This window comes from Cervus elaphus, chromosome 4, assembly GCF_910594005.1.
Source record: "Cervus elaphus chromosome 4, mCerEla1.1, whole genome shotgun sequence".
Taxonomy (NCBI): Eukaryota; Metazoa; Chordata; class Mammalia; order Artiodactyla; family Cervidae; genus Cervus; species Cervus elaphus.
Window position 1 is genome coordinate 9,208,087 of NC_057818.1, and position 17,678 is coordinate 9,225,764.

At 39.8% G+C, this 17,678-nt stretch overlaps 2 protein-coding genes across 2 annotated transcripts in view; one reads left to right on the top strand and one right to left on the bottom strand.

Moving 5' to 3' along the window:
- CDYL2 (chromodomain Y like 2) overlaps window positions 1–17,678 on the bottom strand; it is a 161,778-nt gene that overhangs the window by 60,700 nt on the left and 83,400 nt on the right. The gene's annotated exons all lie outside the window — the stretch shown is intronic.
- LOC122691546 (GTP-binding nuclear protein Ran-like) lies at window positions 6,943–8,000 on the top strand. Its single transcript, XM_043898124.1, has one exon. The coding sequence runs from the start codon at window positions 6,981–6,983 to the stop codon at window positions 7,629–7,631; it is 651 nt and encodes a 216-aa protein (XP_043754059.1). The 5' UTR covers window positions 6,943–6,980; the 3' UTR covers window positions 7,632–8,000.

The window sequence follows — 17,678 nt, forward strand, 5'->3', positions numbered from 1 at the left end:
GTACCACAGCTTCCTTATCCATTCGTCTGCTGATGGGCATCTAGGTTGCTTCCATGTCCTGGCTATTATAAACAGTGCTGTGATGAACATTGGGGTTCACCTGTCTCTTTCAGATCTGGTTTCCTCGGTGTGTATGCCCAGGAGTGGGATTGCTAGGTCATATGGCAGTTCTATTTCCAGTTTTTAAAGAAATCTCCACAGTGTTCTCCATAGTGGCTGTACTAGTTTGCATTCCCACCAACAGTGTAAGAGGGTTCCCTTTTCTCCACAGCCTCTCCAGCATTTATTGCTTGTAGACTTTTGGATAGCAGCCATCCTGACTGGCGTGTAATGGTACCTCATTGTGGTTTTGATTTGCATTTCTCTGATAATGAGTGATGTTGAGCATCTTTTCATGTGTTTGTTAGCCATCTGTATGTCTACTTTGGAGAAATGTCTGTTTAATTCTTTGGCCCATTTGTTGATTGGGTCATTTATTTTTCTGGAATTGAGCTGCAGGAGTTGCTTGCACCTGTTGAAAACAGAGACCTGGGCCCCCAGGTGATGGCAGCTCTGCTCCTGAATCCCCACCCTACCCGCACAGCCCTCCTGCACTACCTGAAGCTCACCTTCTAAATGGACACAATTGTCAGTTCCCTTAACCAGTTACCTATGAATGCATGTGAAAGTCACTCAGTTGTATCCGACTCTTTGTGACCCCATGGACTATACAGTCCATGAAATTCTCCAGGGCAGAATACTGGAGTGGGTAGCCTTTCCCTTCTCCAGGGGATCTTCCTAATCCAGGCATCGAACCCAGGTCTCCCACATTGCAGGCAGATTCTTTACCAGCTGAGCCGCAGGGGAAGCCCTACCCACAAATGCACGAACGCTATTAAAAAAGTGCATGCCCACACACCTGCCACCCTCTCTTTTCAAAGGTAAACAATCTGAGGCCCTGAACGATTCCTTGGAGTTCAACCAAATCATTAATTAACATTTCCCCTCTGCGATCCCAGCTGATACAGATGGTATTCTACTGCGGGTGGGGGCAGGGAGATTTTGAGGCAGTTATTACCAACGCTGCAATGACAAGTGGACGGCTGTGTCCTTAGGAACAGGATGATGCCAGTCACCTTCAGTGGTACATGCTAAGTGAACATGCTGGGAACTGTACTTAGAACTTATAAGGCGTTAGATTTCATCTTTCCACCCAAGCTTTCCCCTGAGGAGCATTCCCACCACTGACAGCCGAGGAGGCCGAGGCTCAGAGAAGGTAGATAACGTTCCCTCCATCACACAGTCAGCAGGCAGTCAGCCAAGACTGGAACAATAGCTCGTCTGACTCCTCGGCAGGAGTTCTTGGCCACTGGCTACACCAGTGGGAAGCCACTGGAACCAATCAAGCAAGTTGCCAACCATGTGGACCAGCAAAGCAAAGAAACAGGCGCTGAGGAGGAAGACCGCTTCATGATGTTCACCCGACACCCTAATGAGCCCACACACAAGGCACCGCAGGCCACGGTGAACCCGCAGATGCCAGGACGGTGCCCACAGGCCACGGGAAACAAAGCGCTTCAGCGGGGCAGCACAGAGTCTCAGGGCGTGATAACTACGAAAAGTGCTCTGATGGTGAAGAGAAAGGGGCTGTGACAAAGAATGGCTACTTCAAACCGGATGGGCAGGGAGGTTCCTCTGAAAAGGAACGGGACCTTCAGAGTCGGAGAAAATCTGGACACGAGAGGCCTCTCCGGGCAGCAGGACAGCCTCCTCGGCTGCCCACTGGCAGGGAGACGATTAACAGCAGCCTCACCTGACATTCACTCAGCACTGACCAAGCGCCAGCCACTGTCATACATGATCGCTGTACGGTAGGTTAACATTACACACATTAACTCATTTAATCTTCAAAATAGCCAAACGAGGTAGGTAACTTTATCTTCTTTCTTATAGAAGGCAAAGTTGAGGCACCCAGAGGTTAAAGACTTTGTCCACCTCTGTCAAGCAGTGGACAGCTAAGACTTGGTCCAGAACATCTGAGCTCCAGACCCCATGCCTTCAACGATGACACCATACCCACTCCCCAGCCTTAGTCAGCGAGCCCAACCTGACTGAGGCTAATGGTGTATCTGTCGCTTCTGATGCTCCCCAACACCTGCCAGGTCCCAGAAAACTCACAGCATCTTTACAGGGCTTAAAAGTGGCCTTCCAAAGAGAACTCGAATTTGGAAAGATACAGGAACCACGTATTCATGGCTGCACTGTTTACAATAGCCAAGACATGGAAACAAATGCCCATCAACAGATGAATGGATAAAGCAGATGGAGACACACAATATTCCACACAATGGAATATTACTCAGCCATAAAAAAAGAAAGAATGCCATTTGCAGCAACCTGGATGGATGCTGAGATTATCACCCTAAGAGAAGAAAGTCACACCAAGACAAATACCATATGATATCAATTGTATGTGGAATCTAAAATTAATAATGAAAATTAACTTATTTACAAAACAAAAACAGACTCACAGACATAAAAAAACAAATTTATGATTACCTAAGGGGAAAGGTGGGGAGGAAGGATAAATTCAGAGTCTGGAATTAGCAGATACACACTAGTATAAATAAAACAGATAAACAACAAGGTCCTACTGTATAGCACAAGAAACTATATTTAATATCTCATAATAACCTACAATGGAAAAGAATCTGAAAGAGAATAGATATATACGTATGAGTGAATCAGCTTGCTGCATGCCTGAAACTAACAGAACATTGTAAATCAACTGTACATCAATAAAGAACAGTGGCCTCCTGAGTTTGACTCACGCCATGTGGAACTCCCTCCCTCCCTGCTCCCATGCTCCATCAGTTCAAAGGGAAACGGAACAATTATCAGTCATCTTCCCTCTCCCAGCTTCCCACCAAACCAAAAGAGTACGTAAAATGACAACAGCTCAGGAATACAGGATCAGATTTTCCAGACTCCTAAAGGAATGCCCCTCACACCAGACGGGGTTGGATTGAGAAACTGTGGGTTACTAGCACATCTTAACCTCCGAATGCAAAAAGCCAGGCCAAAAAGGAATAAAGGAGGGTGATGTCCACTTGGGCTCTCTGCCCACATATGCACCAGAGCAGCCATCCCTGAGCATTTCCAGAATCCTGGACCTCAGATCCCACAACCACGAGGGCCTCTCTACCTGCACCCTTTCAGTATCCTGGGACAACTTCCTTGGAGGTAGAACGGCACAGGCTCCCATCATCTGACATGGGGGATGAAGTCCTTGGGTTTCCCTGGTGGAACAGTGGTAAAGAATCTGCCTGCAATGCAGGAGGCCCAGGTTTGATCCCTGGGTCAGAAAGATCCCCTGGAGAAGGGCAACCCACTCCAGTATTCTTGCCTGGAGAATCCCACGGACAGAGGAGCCTGGTGGGCTACAGTCTACAGGGTCACAAAGAGCTGGTCATGGCTGAAGGGACTGATCACGCAAGCACACGTGGGGAGGCCTCAGGAAGAATTAAGATGGAGTGAGTTCTGGAAACAACTAGGTGTGACTGTGTCAGGCTTAGACGACCGTGGTTGCTTCAGATTGTCTCATCAGAGAATAAGGCAGGACGAACAGGCGGCATGTCCTGCAGCTGAACGACACTAAGGAAACGGAGGCAGAAATTCGGCTCAGAGCCACACAGTTCAAGCTGGCTTCTGGGTGAGGGTCAGAATGGGGGACTCAACAGCATCTAAGTGAGGGGAGGACCAAGAGGAATTCCCACACCCACTCTGTTGGAAAACACTAAACCAGGGACTCCTCTGTGATCGAGAGCACATAGACAAAACCGGTAACGTATTTACGCACGCATGCATGCTAAGTCACTTCAGTCGTGTCCGACTCTGTGTGGCCTATGGACAGCAGCCCACCAGGCTCCTCTGGCCACAGGATTCTCCAGGCAAGAATACTGGAGTGAGTTGCCATTTCCTTCTCCATTTCTAAGCTATAAGAGGGTTGTATGACCAGTTTATGTGTGATAAGTAAGGAACTATCCCTTAGCAACGATGGTGAACTGAAATTCCTGTTGACTTTCAATCAGCTGTTAAACAGATGTTCTGACAGAACAGTAGACTTAGTAACTCCTTTATCCCACCGAAAACTATTATAAACATCATGACTAATGACAAAAATCAGTGAGTTGGGGCTCTCCTAGCTTTCAAGGAACACAAGACTATAAACTTCCAACTGATGGTTTTTTAAGTTTTAAGACATTTTGTAAAATCTTTTTCTTTTAGTCGCTTTTCCTAGCACATAGTAGACAGTTCAAAGCATATATAATCATGTTCTCTTTAAATGCTGCATGACAGGTTTCCTTTCTCGAAGACCTTCCTTCCCTTAAAAATCTATGAATGTCCTCCTTGACCATTATTTCCTAATAATGTATTTATAAAAACTTCTAAAACATACCAGAACACGATCATAACTAAAAATTCTCAGTCAGGTTTCCTTTCTCGAAGACCTTCCTTCGCTTAAAATCTATGAATGTCCTCCTTGACCATTATTTCCTAATAACGTATTTATAAAAATTTCTAAAACATACCAGAACATGATCATAACTAAAAATTCTCAGTAACATTACACTAGAAGTACTACTGTATATTTTTGGATAGCATTTGTGTTATGATTTCAAAGACTAGAAAATATGACCTCCTTTTTGAGTGAGGAAACAGGAAGAAAGATAAATGATGATGATGAAATCAATAGGTTGAGAAGGGAATTGAATTGAAAGAAGACTCATTTACATAAGAAAGAATGTAAGGAAGCCAAAGGAAAAAATGCCAGCAAAGAAATAAAATTCCCACTGGAACCAGGAAAGGACAGAGCCAACAAGCAGAAAATCAAATCAGTGATGTAGACAACATACTTGAAACACTCTCCAAGAATGCAGAAGAAAAGGACACAGAGGTTTTTAAAGAAAACATTGAGGAAAATGAGAGTAGACACATAGGAGGGTTAACAGAGATCCAAGAAATGTAAGCCTGGCAAAGAGAAAAAAATCAAAATAAGACAAGAACACTAAGAAGGAATAACAAGAGAAATCTCTGTATCTTGAGTCTGCATGTCAAAAAAAAAAGATCTCTTTGGGGGGAAGCAAAGGTTGAAAATAAATCAACTTAATTTCTATTCTTGCCAACTTTCTTGATTTCAAAATATTAAACTCCCCACCTCACACCCCAGCCTTCCCCCATCCAAATTGGTACACAAGTTGAAAACATAAATAATGTGAACTTAAGAAGTCTAAAACCAGTCAAGTGGACCTTCAGCAGAAAAGGAAGGAAGAAGACATTTTGTTCTTTAGGGCACAAAATAAAAAAATAAACCATTTTTTAAAAAAAGAGGCTGGAGGATCTGGTAATGCCAGAAAATATGATAGTGTTTAATCAATCAATAAACCCCAATTGATGAGGAAGTGCCAAAGAAGCCAACTGAAAATGAAAGAGTGCCCAGTGGCTGGAACAATCTGAGAAAAGCAAATAGCGGTAGCACTACATTCATAACCTAAAAGAACAAAATAAATATCCATGAGGTCACCTGATATAGATAAATGAATCAATTATCAGAATTGGTCTGCAGGCCAAATCTGGTTCAGGGTCTGTTTCTAAGAATAAAGATTCATTAGGACATATCACACCCACTCACTTATGTACTAACTATGGCTGCTTCATGCTACACAAGCAGTTAGTTGTGTGACAGAAACTGCATGGCCCACAAAGACTAAAATCATTGCTCTCTGGGCCACTGCACAAAGTGTTTGCTGATTCTGAAACAAACAGATGTAGGATAAGAGACAAATATTCCTCATAGAACAATTTGACATAATAAATGTAAAAAGAATAAGGGAAATGGAAAAATCACCATTACAGCACCACAGTAATAATTGCTACAAACAAGATCCACAGATGGATGATAAAATTAGTGGGTAAAATCTTAAAGAGAAACAGGATATCTGCATAGCCTGAAAAGATTTTCCCCAACTACCACAGCAGTTTTAACAGATGCCCTCCAATTAAAACCCCTCCCTTTAAGAGGTGAAGTTTAATTCCTCTCCCCTTGAGTAACTGCACTTAAAGATCCCTTTCTAAAAAAAAAAAAAAAAAGTATGCAAAGAAAAAAAGAGTAACTATACAGTGCAGAAACCTGGCCCATATCAGTGACCAAGGTTATATCACCTGTGATAAATCGTGTTGCTGTCATATGTAGTCTGATCTGATTCACTGAGAAGGGCACTTTATGCTCTGTGGTATAATCCCCCAAAACCCATACCCTATTGATTAAACATCCAACCTGACAAATCCAACCTGAGGGAACTAACTCTACAACATACTTGACCAGCATTCTAGAAAAGTGTCAAGGTTACAGAATACAAAAAGACCAAAATATGGCCATAGACGGGAGGTGACTGAGGAAGAGGAGCGGCTGAGTGCAGTGCGGTGTCCGGGACTGGGTCCTGAAGCAGAAAAAGACACTCATGGAAAACACCGCTGGGCTGCGCTTGGTCGCTGTCACGTCCGACTCTGCGACCCCACGGACTGCAGCCCTCCTGGCTCTTCTGCCCATGGGGACTCTCCAGGAAAGAGTACTGGAGTGGGTAGCCATTCCCTTCTCCAGGGGGTCTTCCCAACCCAGGGATCGAACCCAGGTCTCCCGCATTGGAGGTGGATTCTTTGCCGTCAGAGCCACCAGTGAAGCCCAAGAATACTGGAGTGGGTAGCCTATCCCTAAACTAGTGAAATCCTAATAATTTCAAGTACTCATTATATACACTTATTCACTTACTGATAAAAGTTAAAAGAAATAAAAATATATCAGGCAAGATCAAATTTTGTAAAGAATATCAAAAGTAAAATGTGAGGGGCAAAAATGCATTAAATAGGAAGGAAGATTTTTTTAATTAAAAAATAATACTCAGTCAGACGGGCGCGGAGACGCTTCTGGAAGTAACATCGCGATGGCTGCCCAAGGAGAACCCCAAGTTCAGTTCAAACTTGTTTTGGTTGGTGATGGTGGTACTGGAAAAACTACATTCGTGAAGCGTCATCTGACTGGTGAATTTGAGAAGAAGTATGTAGCTACCTTGGGTGTTGAGGTCCATCCTCTTGTGTTCCATACCAACAGAGGACCTATTAAGTTCAATGTATGGGATACAGCTGGTCAGGAGAAATTTGGTGGACTGAGAGATGGCTATTATATACAAGCTCAGTGTGCCATTATAATGTTTGACGTAACATCAAGAGTTACTTACAAGAATGTGCCTAACTGGCATAGAGATCTGGTACGAGTGTGTGAGAACATCCCAATTGTGTTGTGTGGCAACAAAGTGGATATTAAGGACAGAAAGGTTAAGGCAAAGTCAATTGTCTTCCACCGAAAGAAGAATCTTCAGTACTATGACATTTCTGCCAAAAGTAACTACAACTTTGAAAAGCCCTTCCTCTGGCTTGCTAGAAAATTGATTGGAGACCCTAACTTGGAGTTTGTCGCCATGCCTGCTCTTGCCCCGCCAGAGGTGGTCATGGACCCAGCCTTGGCAGCACAGTACGAGCACGATTTAGAGGTTGCTCAGACAACTGCTCTCCCAGATGAAGAAGATAACCTGTGAGAAAGTGAAGCTGGGGCCCAGCGTCAGAAGTCTAGTTTTATAGGCAACTGTCCTGTGATGTCAGTGGTGCAGCGTGTTTGCCACTTTATTATATAGCTAAGCAGAACATGTGCTTAATCTTTGGATGCTGAAGGAGATGGATGGGCTTTGGAGTGAATGTGGCAGTTTAAAAAAAAAAAATACCTTCATTTTTTGGACCTGCATATTTAGGTGTTTTGGAACACAGTTGTTTCCTCCTTGAGTCTCAAATATAAGACTGCTATAGTCACATGACAATATTGAGAGGTGGAATCTTGTTTGTTACTGTCATTCCCATTCCTTTTCGTTTAGAATCAGAATAAAGTTGTATTTCAAATATCTAAAAAAAAATAATAATAATAATAATAATAATAAATACATAATAGTCATGAATTTTTCTGTGTCAAATAGCAGATCCAAAAGTAACTTTTAAAAATTCAACAGAAAACTGGTAGAAATAATTTGAACTGAAAAACTTAATACTTTCAGGCTGCAGATGAAAAATATGGACATAAAGAATCTGATGTATAAATATGATGGTTGATCAAGTAAATATTGCATGTATTTGAATGAACACAAACTTTTAATCGCGTAATTTCTAAACAAAATAAACTTGACAAAATTTCAAGAAAATCATCCATAGAACACATCAAAATCAATTAAATTCTAAAATATCAGAGGAAAAATCCTCTAGTGAAGGTCAAAAAAGAAGGTATTTTATGAACTATGATCTCTAAATACACAAAATGCTAATATACTAGATAACACATTTTAAAAATAAGTCCCAACCACTTATAAATGAAATAATGGCCCTAAGTAACCATCAAATAAAGAACTAAGAAAATAACTACAGTTACAATTAAAAAAAAAAATTGAGGACGCACATAATCAACAGTTGGGCAGCAGAAAGGAGTTGAACATCCACACTGAGTAATCAGTGGAAGAAAACAAACTCTCCTGGGAAGAAAGAGAAAGGAATAAATACCAAAGTAGAAATTAATAAACCAGAAAATGTACAAAAGCTGCACTCATTGACATTCAGAAACTGATTCTTAAAATAAAGAGCAAAAAATGGAAGAGGAGGCAGCCCTGAGGGCTTGTTTCTCCACAGAAACACTGAAAAATCAAGCAAACCATCAGAATCAGTCTTTTTAGAATTCTGGAAAACAAGGTTTGTAACAACCAAACTGAATGCTGAATCAAGAAAAACCCAACTCAAAAATAGTAGGAAAGTTTTTTTTGTCATTTTTTCACTTACCCTTGCCCCACCCATTCCCCAGCTCAGCAGCAGTCTTGAATAAAGCAACGCACATTCCCAATATAGAACCATGGTCCTTGGTTCCGGAAGGAGCAGAGCAAACCTTTTCTTCAGAGAGTTGTGTTTGTTCTAACCTGTCTAGGGGCTATGTGAAGAACTGACATAAGCACTTGTTTTTATTTTGCTTGAAACTTACTCAGGTTGGTAAAACATTTATGCAGACTAATTCTTTCAAAACAACGTAAGCAACTGCATAATCTGCTGCCAACTGGGGAAAAAGAGTACAGTTGAGAAAAACAACAAAGTACAAAATCCTGGGAAGAAAAGATGGAGAGTTTTCTTGGGGAGTTAAGGCACTCAAAAAACCCTGACTGTACCAAGAAATTTAGAAAGCTACGCACATTCCCAAGGCAGGATGCATGCTCAGAAAAGACCGAGGGTGGCCCTCAAACTTTCACCTCTGGCTAATCTCTAGGTTTCATGCATGCAGGAAGTGAAGACTAAGGCAGAGTTGTAAGTGGCCTGGCTAAGCATTGAAAATATGTCCCAATACAGAGCCAATCTGAGGCTTCCTTTCTTCCTTCTTCCCTCCCTCCCTCCCTCAATTCCTCTCTTCTTCTTTTATTTCTATTATTTATTTACTTCTCCTGGCAACCAAGGAGATCTGTCACAACTAGCTTAACACATGCTAAAGGAACAGAGATTTCATAGATCATCCATGATGAAGAATACATACTTTATAAAAACTGTTTAGAAAAGCCTCTAAACAAATAGCAATAGTCCACAATGAGCAACAAAACAAATCCTTAGAAGTGAGGAAAGCCTAATTTCCAGAGTTACCACATTATAATACTCAAACTGTCTATTCTTCAACAAAAATTATGAAACATTCAAAGAAACAAGAAATATGACCATTCACAAACTAAATTAACAGAAATTTTCCCCAAGAAAGGAAAGATATTGGAATCACCAGACAAAGACTTTGCATCAACAGTCTTAAGTGGCTCAAAGAGGTAGAGAAAACTATGGACAAAGAGTTAAACTAAGCCAGGACAGCAATGGCTCAACAAATAGAAAAATAAAAAAAGACACAAAACATAAAAAAAACAACCTAAGAAATCTGGGAGACAAAAAGCACAATAACATTAATGAAAAATTCATTAGAGAGTTTCAGTAGAGAATGTGTACAAGCAGAAGAAATAGTTGGCAAATTTAAAGATAATTCAATTTAAACTGTCCAGGCTGAGCACAAATGAAAAAAATAAAGGAAAATAAACACAGCCCAAGAAGCCTGTGGAACATAATTAAGAGTAACAACATGCATACATAATGGGAGTTCCATAAGGAAATTCCAGCTCACTGCTTTTCAACAAGAAGAACAACAAAAATCCAGACAAACCCATGTTCATAACTTGCCTAGAACTCACCACAGAACAGATATTGAGGGAAAAACAACTTAGCCCCAAATCTCAGGTGTTTGTAGAAAGAGACTGAATTTGATTCACCTCAAGTGATGCCACTAGACACCAGCTCTAATGGAAAAGATGAACAATGCAAGATCAGAGAAAAAAACTCAGTGGAGAGAAGGAAATTACAAGACATAATCAAGCAAAGTGCTAGAAATCAACAAAATAATAAGAGATCAGATAGACTGATCAATAGATTTAACATAGCTGAAGGAGGAAATCAGAAAACTTGAAGGTGGGTCAATAGGAATTAACCAAATTAGAACACAAAGGAAAAAAGTAGGGAAAAAAACAGGGCATCTAAGAGCTATGAAAGTAAAAGTGAAAGTGAAGTTGCTCAGTCATGTCTGACTCTTTGCGACCCTGTGGACTGTAGCCCACCAGGCTCCTCCATCCATGGGACTCTCCAGCCAAGTATACTGGAGGGAGTGCTATAGAATGATATAAAATAGTCTGACACACATGTCAGGGGAATCCCAGAGGAAAAGAAAGGGTAAATAGGCAGAAGAAATATTTGAAAAATGAAGAGCCAAAGTTTTTCAAACTTGATGAGAGTATCAAACCACTAATCCAACAGTTCAGAAAACACTGAGTGCCATAAATACTACCCCCTCCATACCCAAAAGAAAACAATATAATACAAGGCAATATGCCAACTTGTATCATATTGAAACTGCAAAAAAAATGCAATCAGAAAGTCTTGCAATCAGTACAAAAGACACATATTTCATACCAAGGAACAAAAATAAGCATTACAGTAAAGAAAAGTAAAAGTTCAGCATGTCCGACTCTTTGTGACCCCATGGACTGTAGCCCACCAGGCTCCTTTGTCCCTGGGACTTTCCAGAATACTGGACTAGGTTGCATTTCCTTCTCCAGGAAATCTTCCCAACCCAGGATCAAACCTGGGTCTCCTGCATTGCAGGCAAATTCTTTACCATCTGAGCCATTTCATAGACTTCTTATCAAAAACCATGCATGATAGCACAGTAAAATAACATCTTAAAGGTGATGAAAGAAAAACGATAGTCAATCAAGAACCTGATACCCAGCCAAAGTATCTTTCAAAGATGAAAAAGGAAGAATTTATCAGAAAAAAACTAAGGGAATTAATCTCCAGCAGACCTATTCTACAAAAAATGTTAAAGGAATTTCTCAGATAGAAGGAATATAATAACTAGACAGAAACTTGGATCTACACAAAGAAATACAGAGCCCTGGAAATAGGATACATGAAAATAAATTCCTTACCTTGAATTGCTCTAAAGTTAAATGACTATCTCAAGTAAAAAGAGCAGCAATGCATTGTGTGTTCATGGCATATGTACAAGTAATATGTATGACAATGATAGGACAAAGGTAGAAGGAAATTAAGAATATCTTAATGATTGCAGTCATTAAAGTGCAATGAAGCAGTATAAGTTATATAAAAGTAAACTGAGTAAAGACATGTAATGCAAACTTTAGTGCAATTAGTTTTATAAATAAACAAGATATAAATAATTGCCAAAGAATTGATGCTTTTGAACCGTGGTGTGGGAGAAGACTCTTGAGAGTCCCTTGGACTGCAAGGAGATCCAACCAGTCCATCCTAAAGGAGATCAGTCCTGAATATTCATTGGAAGGACTGATGCTGAAGCTGAAACTCCAATACTTTGGCCACCTGATGCAAAGAACTAACTCATTGGAAAAGACCTTGATGCTGGGAAAGATTGAAGGCAGGAGAAGGGGACGACAGAGGATGAGATGGTTACATGGCATCACCAACTCAATGGACATGAGTTTGGGTAAACTCCTGGAGTTGGTGATGGACAGGGAGGCCTAGCGTGTTGCAGTCCATGGGGTCGCAAAGAGTTGGACACAACTGAGCGACTGAACTGAACTGATAAATAATTGCAGAGATAAAAAGAATCATGACAATATCAAAATGGATTAAAGATCTAAATGTCAGACCAGAAACTATAAAACTCCTAGAGGAGAACATAGGCAAAACACTCTCCAACATAAATCACAGCAAGATCCTCTATGACCCACCTCCCAGAATATTGGAAATAAAAGCAAAACTAAACAAATGGGATCTAATGAAACTTAAAAGCTTTTGCACTACAAAGGAAACTATAAGTAAGGTGAAAAGACAGCCCTCAGATTGGGAGAAAATAATAGCAAATGAAGCAACAGACAAAGGATTAATCTCAAAAATATACAAGCAACTCCTGCAGCTCAATTCCAGAAAAATAAATGACCCAATCAAAAAATGGGCCAGAGAACTAAACAGACATTTCTCCAAAGAAGACATACAGATGGCTAACAAACACATGAAAAGGTGCTCAACATCACTCATCATTAGAGAAATGCAAATCAAAACCACAATGAGGTACCATTACACGCCAGTCAGGATGGCTGCTATCCAAAAGTCTACAAGCAATAAATGCTGGAGAAGGTGTGGAGAAAAGGGAACCCTCTTACACTGTTGGTGGGAATGCAAACTAGTACAGCTACTATGGAGAACACTGTGGAGATTCCTTAAAAAACTGGAAATAGAACTGCCATATGACCCAGCAATCCTACTTCTGGGCATACACACTGAGGAAACCAGATCTGAAAGAGACACGTGCACCCCAATGTTCATCGCAGCACTGTTTATAATAGCCAGGACATGGAAGCAACCTAGATGCCCATCAGCAGATGAATGGATAAGGAAGCTGTGGTACATATACACCATGGAATATTACTCAGCCGTCAAAAAGAATTCATTTGAATCAGTCCTAATGAGATGGATGAAACTGGAGCCCATTATACAGAGTGAAGTAAGCCAGAAAGATAAAGAACATTACAGCATACTAACACATATATATGGAATTTAGAAAGATGGTAACGATAACCCTATATGCAAAACAGAAAAAGAGACACAGAAATACAGAACAGACTTTTGAACTCTGTGGGAGAAGGTGAGGGTGGGATGTTTCAAAAGAACAGCATGTATACTATCTATGGTGAAACAGATCACCAGCCCAGGTGGGATGCATGAGACAAGTGCTCGGGCCTGGTGCACTGGGAAGATCCAGAGGAATCAGGTGGAGAGGGAGGTGGGAGGGGGGATTGGGATGGGGAATAAGTGTAAATCTATGGCTGATTCATATCAATGTATGACAAAACCCACTGAAATGTTGTGAAGTAATTAGCCTCCAACTAATAAAAAAATTTAAAAAAAAAAATCTATGAGAAAAAAAAAAAAAAAAAAGAATCATGACAAATGCTAAAACTTTTTTGAAAATTTTAACCCAAAAGAAGGCAGAAAAGTGAAACAATGGATTAGGTGAACATAAAATAACAATATTTTAATAGTTATATAAGTAATTACATCAATGCAAAGGCCATAAAATCAAATTAAAAGACAATATTGAATTTGATTTTAAAAAGTGAGACTCCACTATATGTTGTTTCTAAGTAATCTACTTTTAATCTATGTCTTTAGATTAAAAGATATATATTGATAAGAATGATAAGAATGTATGAGAATGATAAGAATATATATTATGAATTAACAAGGCTTGAGAGTTATATAATATCAAACAAGTAGAGTTCCAAACAAAGAATATTGCTAGAGACAAACAGGAACATCACATAAGAGTCAATTCTCCAAGAATATATAACAATACAAAAGATTTATACACTTAACAGCAGTTACAAATATGCAAAGCAAAAAACAGAAAACTGGAAGAATTAGACAAATACACTATTATAGTTGGAGACTTCAATATTGCTCTCAGTAATTAACAGAATAAGAAAAGATGAAATCAATATGGATACCAAATTCCTCAAAAACACTATGAATCACTTTGACTTAACTGACATTTATAAGAAAAAACTCACACAAAATATACATTCCTTTCAAGGGCACGTGGAACATTTACCATACTTTAGGCCATAAAGCAAACCTTAAAAAGTTCAAAAGAATGAAAATCATGCAAACTATGTCCTCATAACAAAATTAAACCACAAATTAACTAAAATATATCTGGAAAATCTCACCCCTAATATTTGGAAATTAAAGCACCCACTTCTAAATTATTTCATGGGTTAAATAAGTCTCAAGAGAAGTTATAAAACATTGCAAATTAAATAAACATGAAATTAATGCAACGTATCAAAATTCGTAGGAAGCAGGTAAAATAGTGTTCAAAAGGCAATTTATACCATCACAACCTGTTATAAGCAGAAAACAAAGACCTAAAATAAATAACCTAAGCTTACACCTTAAGAAACTAGAAAGAAGAGCGAATTAAACTCAAAGCTAACATAAGGAAAAGTAATAATAATAAAGGTAGGAATAGAAATAAAGGAAATTAAAAACAGTAACATTACAGACAGTATCAATAAAATCAAAAGCTCATTCTTTTAGAGAATGATAAAATTGATAAACTTCTAGCCAGACATAACAGCAAAAAAAAGTAACCTATAATAGGAATGAAAGAGTGGACATACAGAGACCCTCAGATAAACATTTAGAGCTGCCCTGATGGTTCAGATGGTAAAGAATCTGCCAACAATCCCGGAGGTCCCAGGTTCGATCCCCAGGTCAGGAAGATACCCTGGAGGAGGGATTGGCTGGCTACCCACTGCAGTATTTTTGCATGGAGAAGTCCATGGACAGAGGAGCCTGGCGGACTACATATCCCCAACATTTAAGGACTTCCCTGGTGGCTCAGATGGTAAGGAATCTCCCTGCAATGCGGGAGACCCAGGTTCAATCTCTGAGTTGGAAAGATCCCCTGGAGAAGGGAATGGCTACCCACTCCAGGATTCTTGCCTGGAGAACCCCATGGACAGAGGAGCCTGGTGGGCTACAGTCCATGGGGTCGCAAAGAGTAGGACACAATTGAGCAACGAACACTTTCACTACTTTGGTGATGATCCATGGTCGCCAAGGGCTAGGGAGGGAAAAATGAACAGGTGGCACACAGGGAATTTTTAGGGCAGTGAAACGACTCTGTATGATGATGGATATATGTCATAATACATGTCTTCAAGCTCACAGAATGTACAGCACCAAAATGTAAGCAATGTGACAATGATATATTATTTTAGGTTCATCAATTTTAAAAAAAGACAAATGACAGAATGACAAAATAGTGACATTGATGACAAAAGTGTTAATGTCCAAATCCTTTTCTAAAACATTGAAACCAACAACAAAAAAATTTAAAACAATATAAATGGGTAAAGAATCAGAATAAAACATTCAAAGAAATAAAAATGGATAATGCAAAAACATGATCAATCTCATCACTAATCAGGGAAAGTAGCAATGGAACAATGAAGAAAACTGACAGAAATAAGGTTGGTGATATTCATTAGCAAGAGTCTGGGGAAATGAACAGCCACATACGCCTTTCATCAGAGTGTAACACCCTTTGTGGTTAGTTTCTAAGTGGAGTTCCACTCTTTTGCGACCCCATGGACTGTAGCGCACCTGGGTCCTCTGTCCATGGGATTTCCCAGGCAATTTCCTCTCCAGGGGATCTTCCCAACCCAGTGATTGAACCCGCATCTCCAGAATTGGCAGGTGGATTCTTTACCACTGAGCCACCAGGGAAGTTTTTGTAACACCCTTAAGAGTAATTTAATAGATAGCTATAAAAAGTTTAAAAGCACAGATAAAAGATATCTTAAAATTTATTAACTGAACACACACAGAGTATTTATATTTAGGGTCGTATATACTAGCTCAGGCCAATGAACCATGAGCAGAAGAACTGTGTGTCCCCTTTGAACAAAAACATTTCATTTCCTGCTTTGTCTACTCCATGCTAGTAACCATGGAAGTATCAAATGTTTTTGGTACAGCTAGGATAGTTAAGACTCCATCATCAGCCTGGGTCCCCATGGGACTGGGTGGAGCCGATCCCCCCACCAACCGCCCTGCTCTTGAAGCATGAATGAGAAATAACCCTTTGTTGCATCAAACCACTGGGAATAAAAACTGCACAAACCCTTGACCCAGCAATTTGGCTTCTGGGTACCCATCCTGACTATACAACAATGATCAAATAAATTAAAATAGAGCTATATGCTTTGATATAATAGTATGATTCCATTCATGCTAAAATATGCATATGCAAATGAAGACAGAGCCAGAATATTTCACTATTAACCACACCTGGCTCGCAGGCTGGGAGTGGGATCAGGGAAGAGGCACTAAGGGGTTCTTTCCCTTTTATTCAATAGTCTCCTGCACTGCTTAACTTTTTTTGACACAAGTTATTTATATAGTATCTGTGCCACTGTTAAATCAATAAAAATATTTTTAAATTAATGCATTTCCTATACAATCTAAGTGACCCGTTAGAAGATATAATGGGAAAACAGCCCATTCCAAAAAGCGACCAGAAAGATTAAATAGCAGAGGTTAACTTTTACAAGAAATACTGAGAAACCGTAAGAGGAAAAACCACAAAATTCTGCTGAGATATTTTAAAGGGCTCAAATGAATGGAGCTGTGTATACAATGTTTCTGGATGGAAAGTCTTAATATATTAAAGATGTCAGATCACGACAAACTGATCAATAAAAATAATGCGGTTACAACCTAAATCCCAATAGGTCCATTTACAGAACTGTTCAAAAGGATTCTCAAGTATCTCTGGGAGAATTAAACAAAAATAGTCAAGAGATTTTGAAAAAGAAGAATAATGAGGAGGTTCTTTCCACAATTATAAAATAAAACCCAATATAAAGTCACAATCATTATGAGCCGAGTATTCGGGCAAGAAAAAAAAAATTAAGTGAATAAGAGAGGAAGCCCAGAAACAATCCTTAGTATATTAGGAAATAGAATCTGAAGGGGGGAAAAAGTTGCATCAAAAATTAACGCCAAAGGAGGAACTTCCCCTGGTGGTCCAGTGGCTAAGACTCCCCACTCGCAATGCAAGAAGCTCAGGTTGGACCCCTGGCCAGGGAACTAGATCCCACATGCCATGACTAAGAGTTCGCATGTCATACCAAGACGGAAGATCCTGCATACTGCAACTAAGACCCAGCGCAGTCAAATAGGTAAATGAATAAAATGAGTGCCAGAAAGAATTCTTGGATAAGTGGGACGATTAAATAGAAATGAGGTGAGAAACAGATCCTCACTTCACAACAGAGGCATCAGAGTTTGGTGTTTCTTTAAAAACTAATTCCAAGAGGTTCCAAGAGTCAGAAAGCTGAAAGACACACACACACCACATACCCAACTGGAAACCTAGAATAAAACGGAGGTGGAGAGCCATCTGAGTTTTAGTTGAAAGACACTCTATATTT

Bases quoted from the DNA above. Each gene is read 5' to 3' on its own strand.
- LOC122691546 (XM_043898124.1), top strand. From the start codon at position 6,981: ATGGCTGCCCAAGGAGAACCCCAAGTTCAGTTCAAACTTGTTTTGGTT.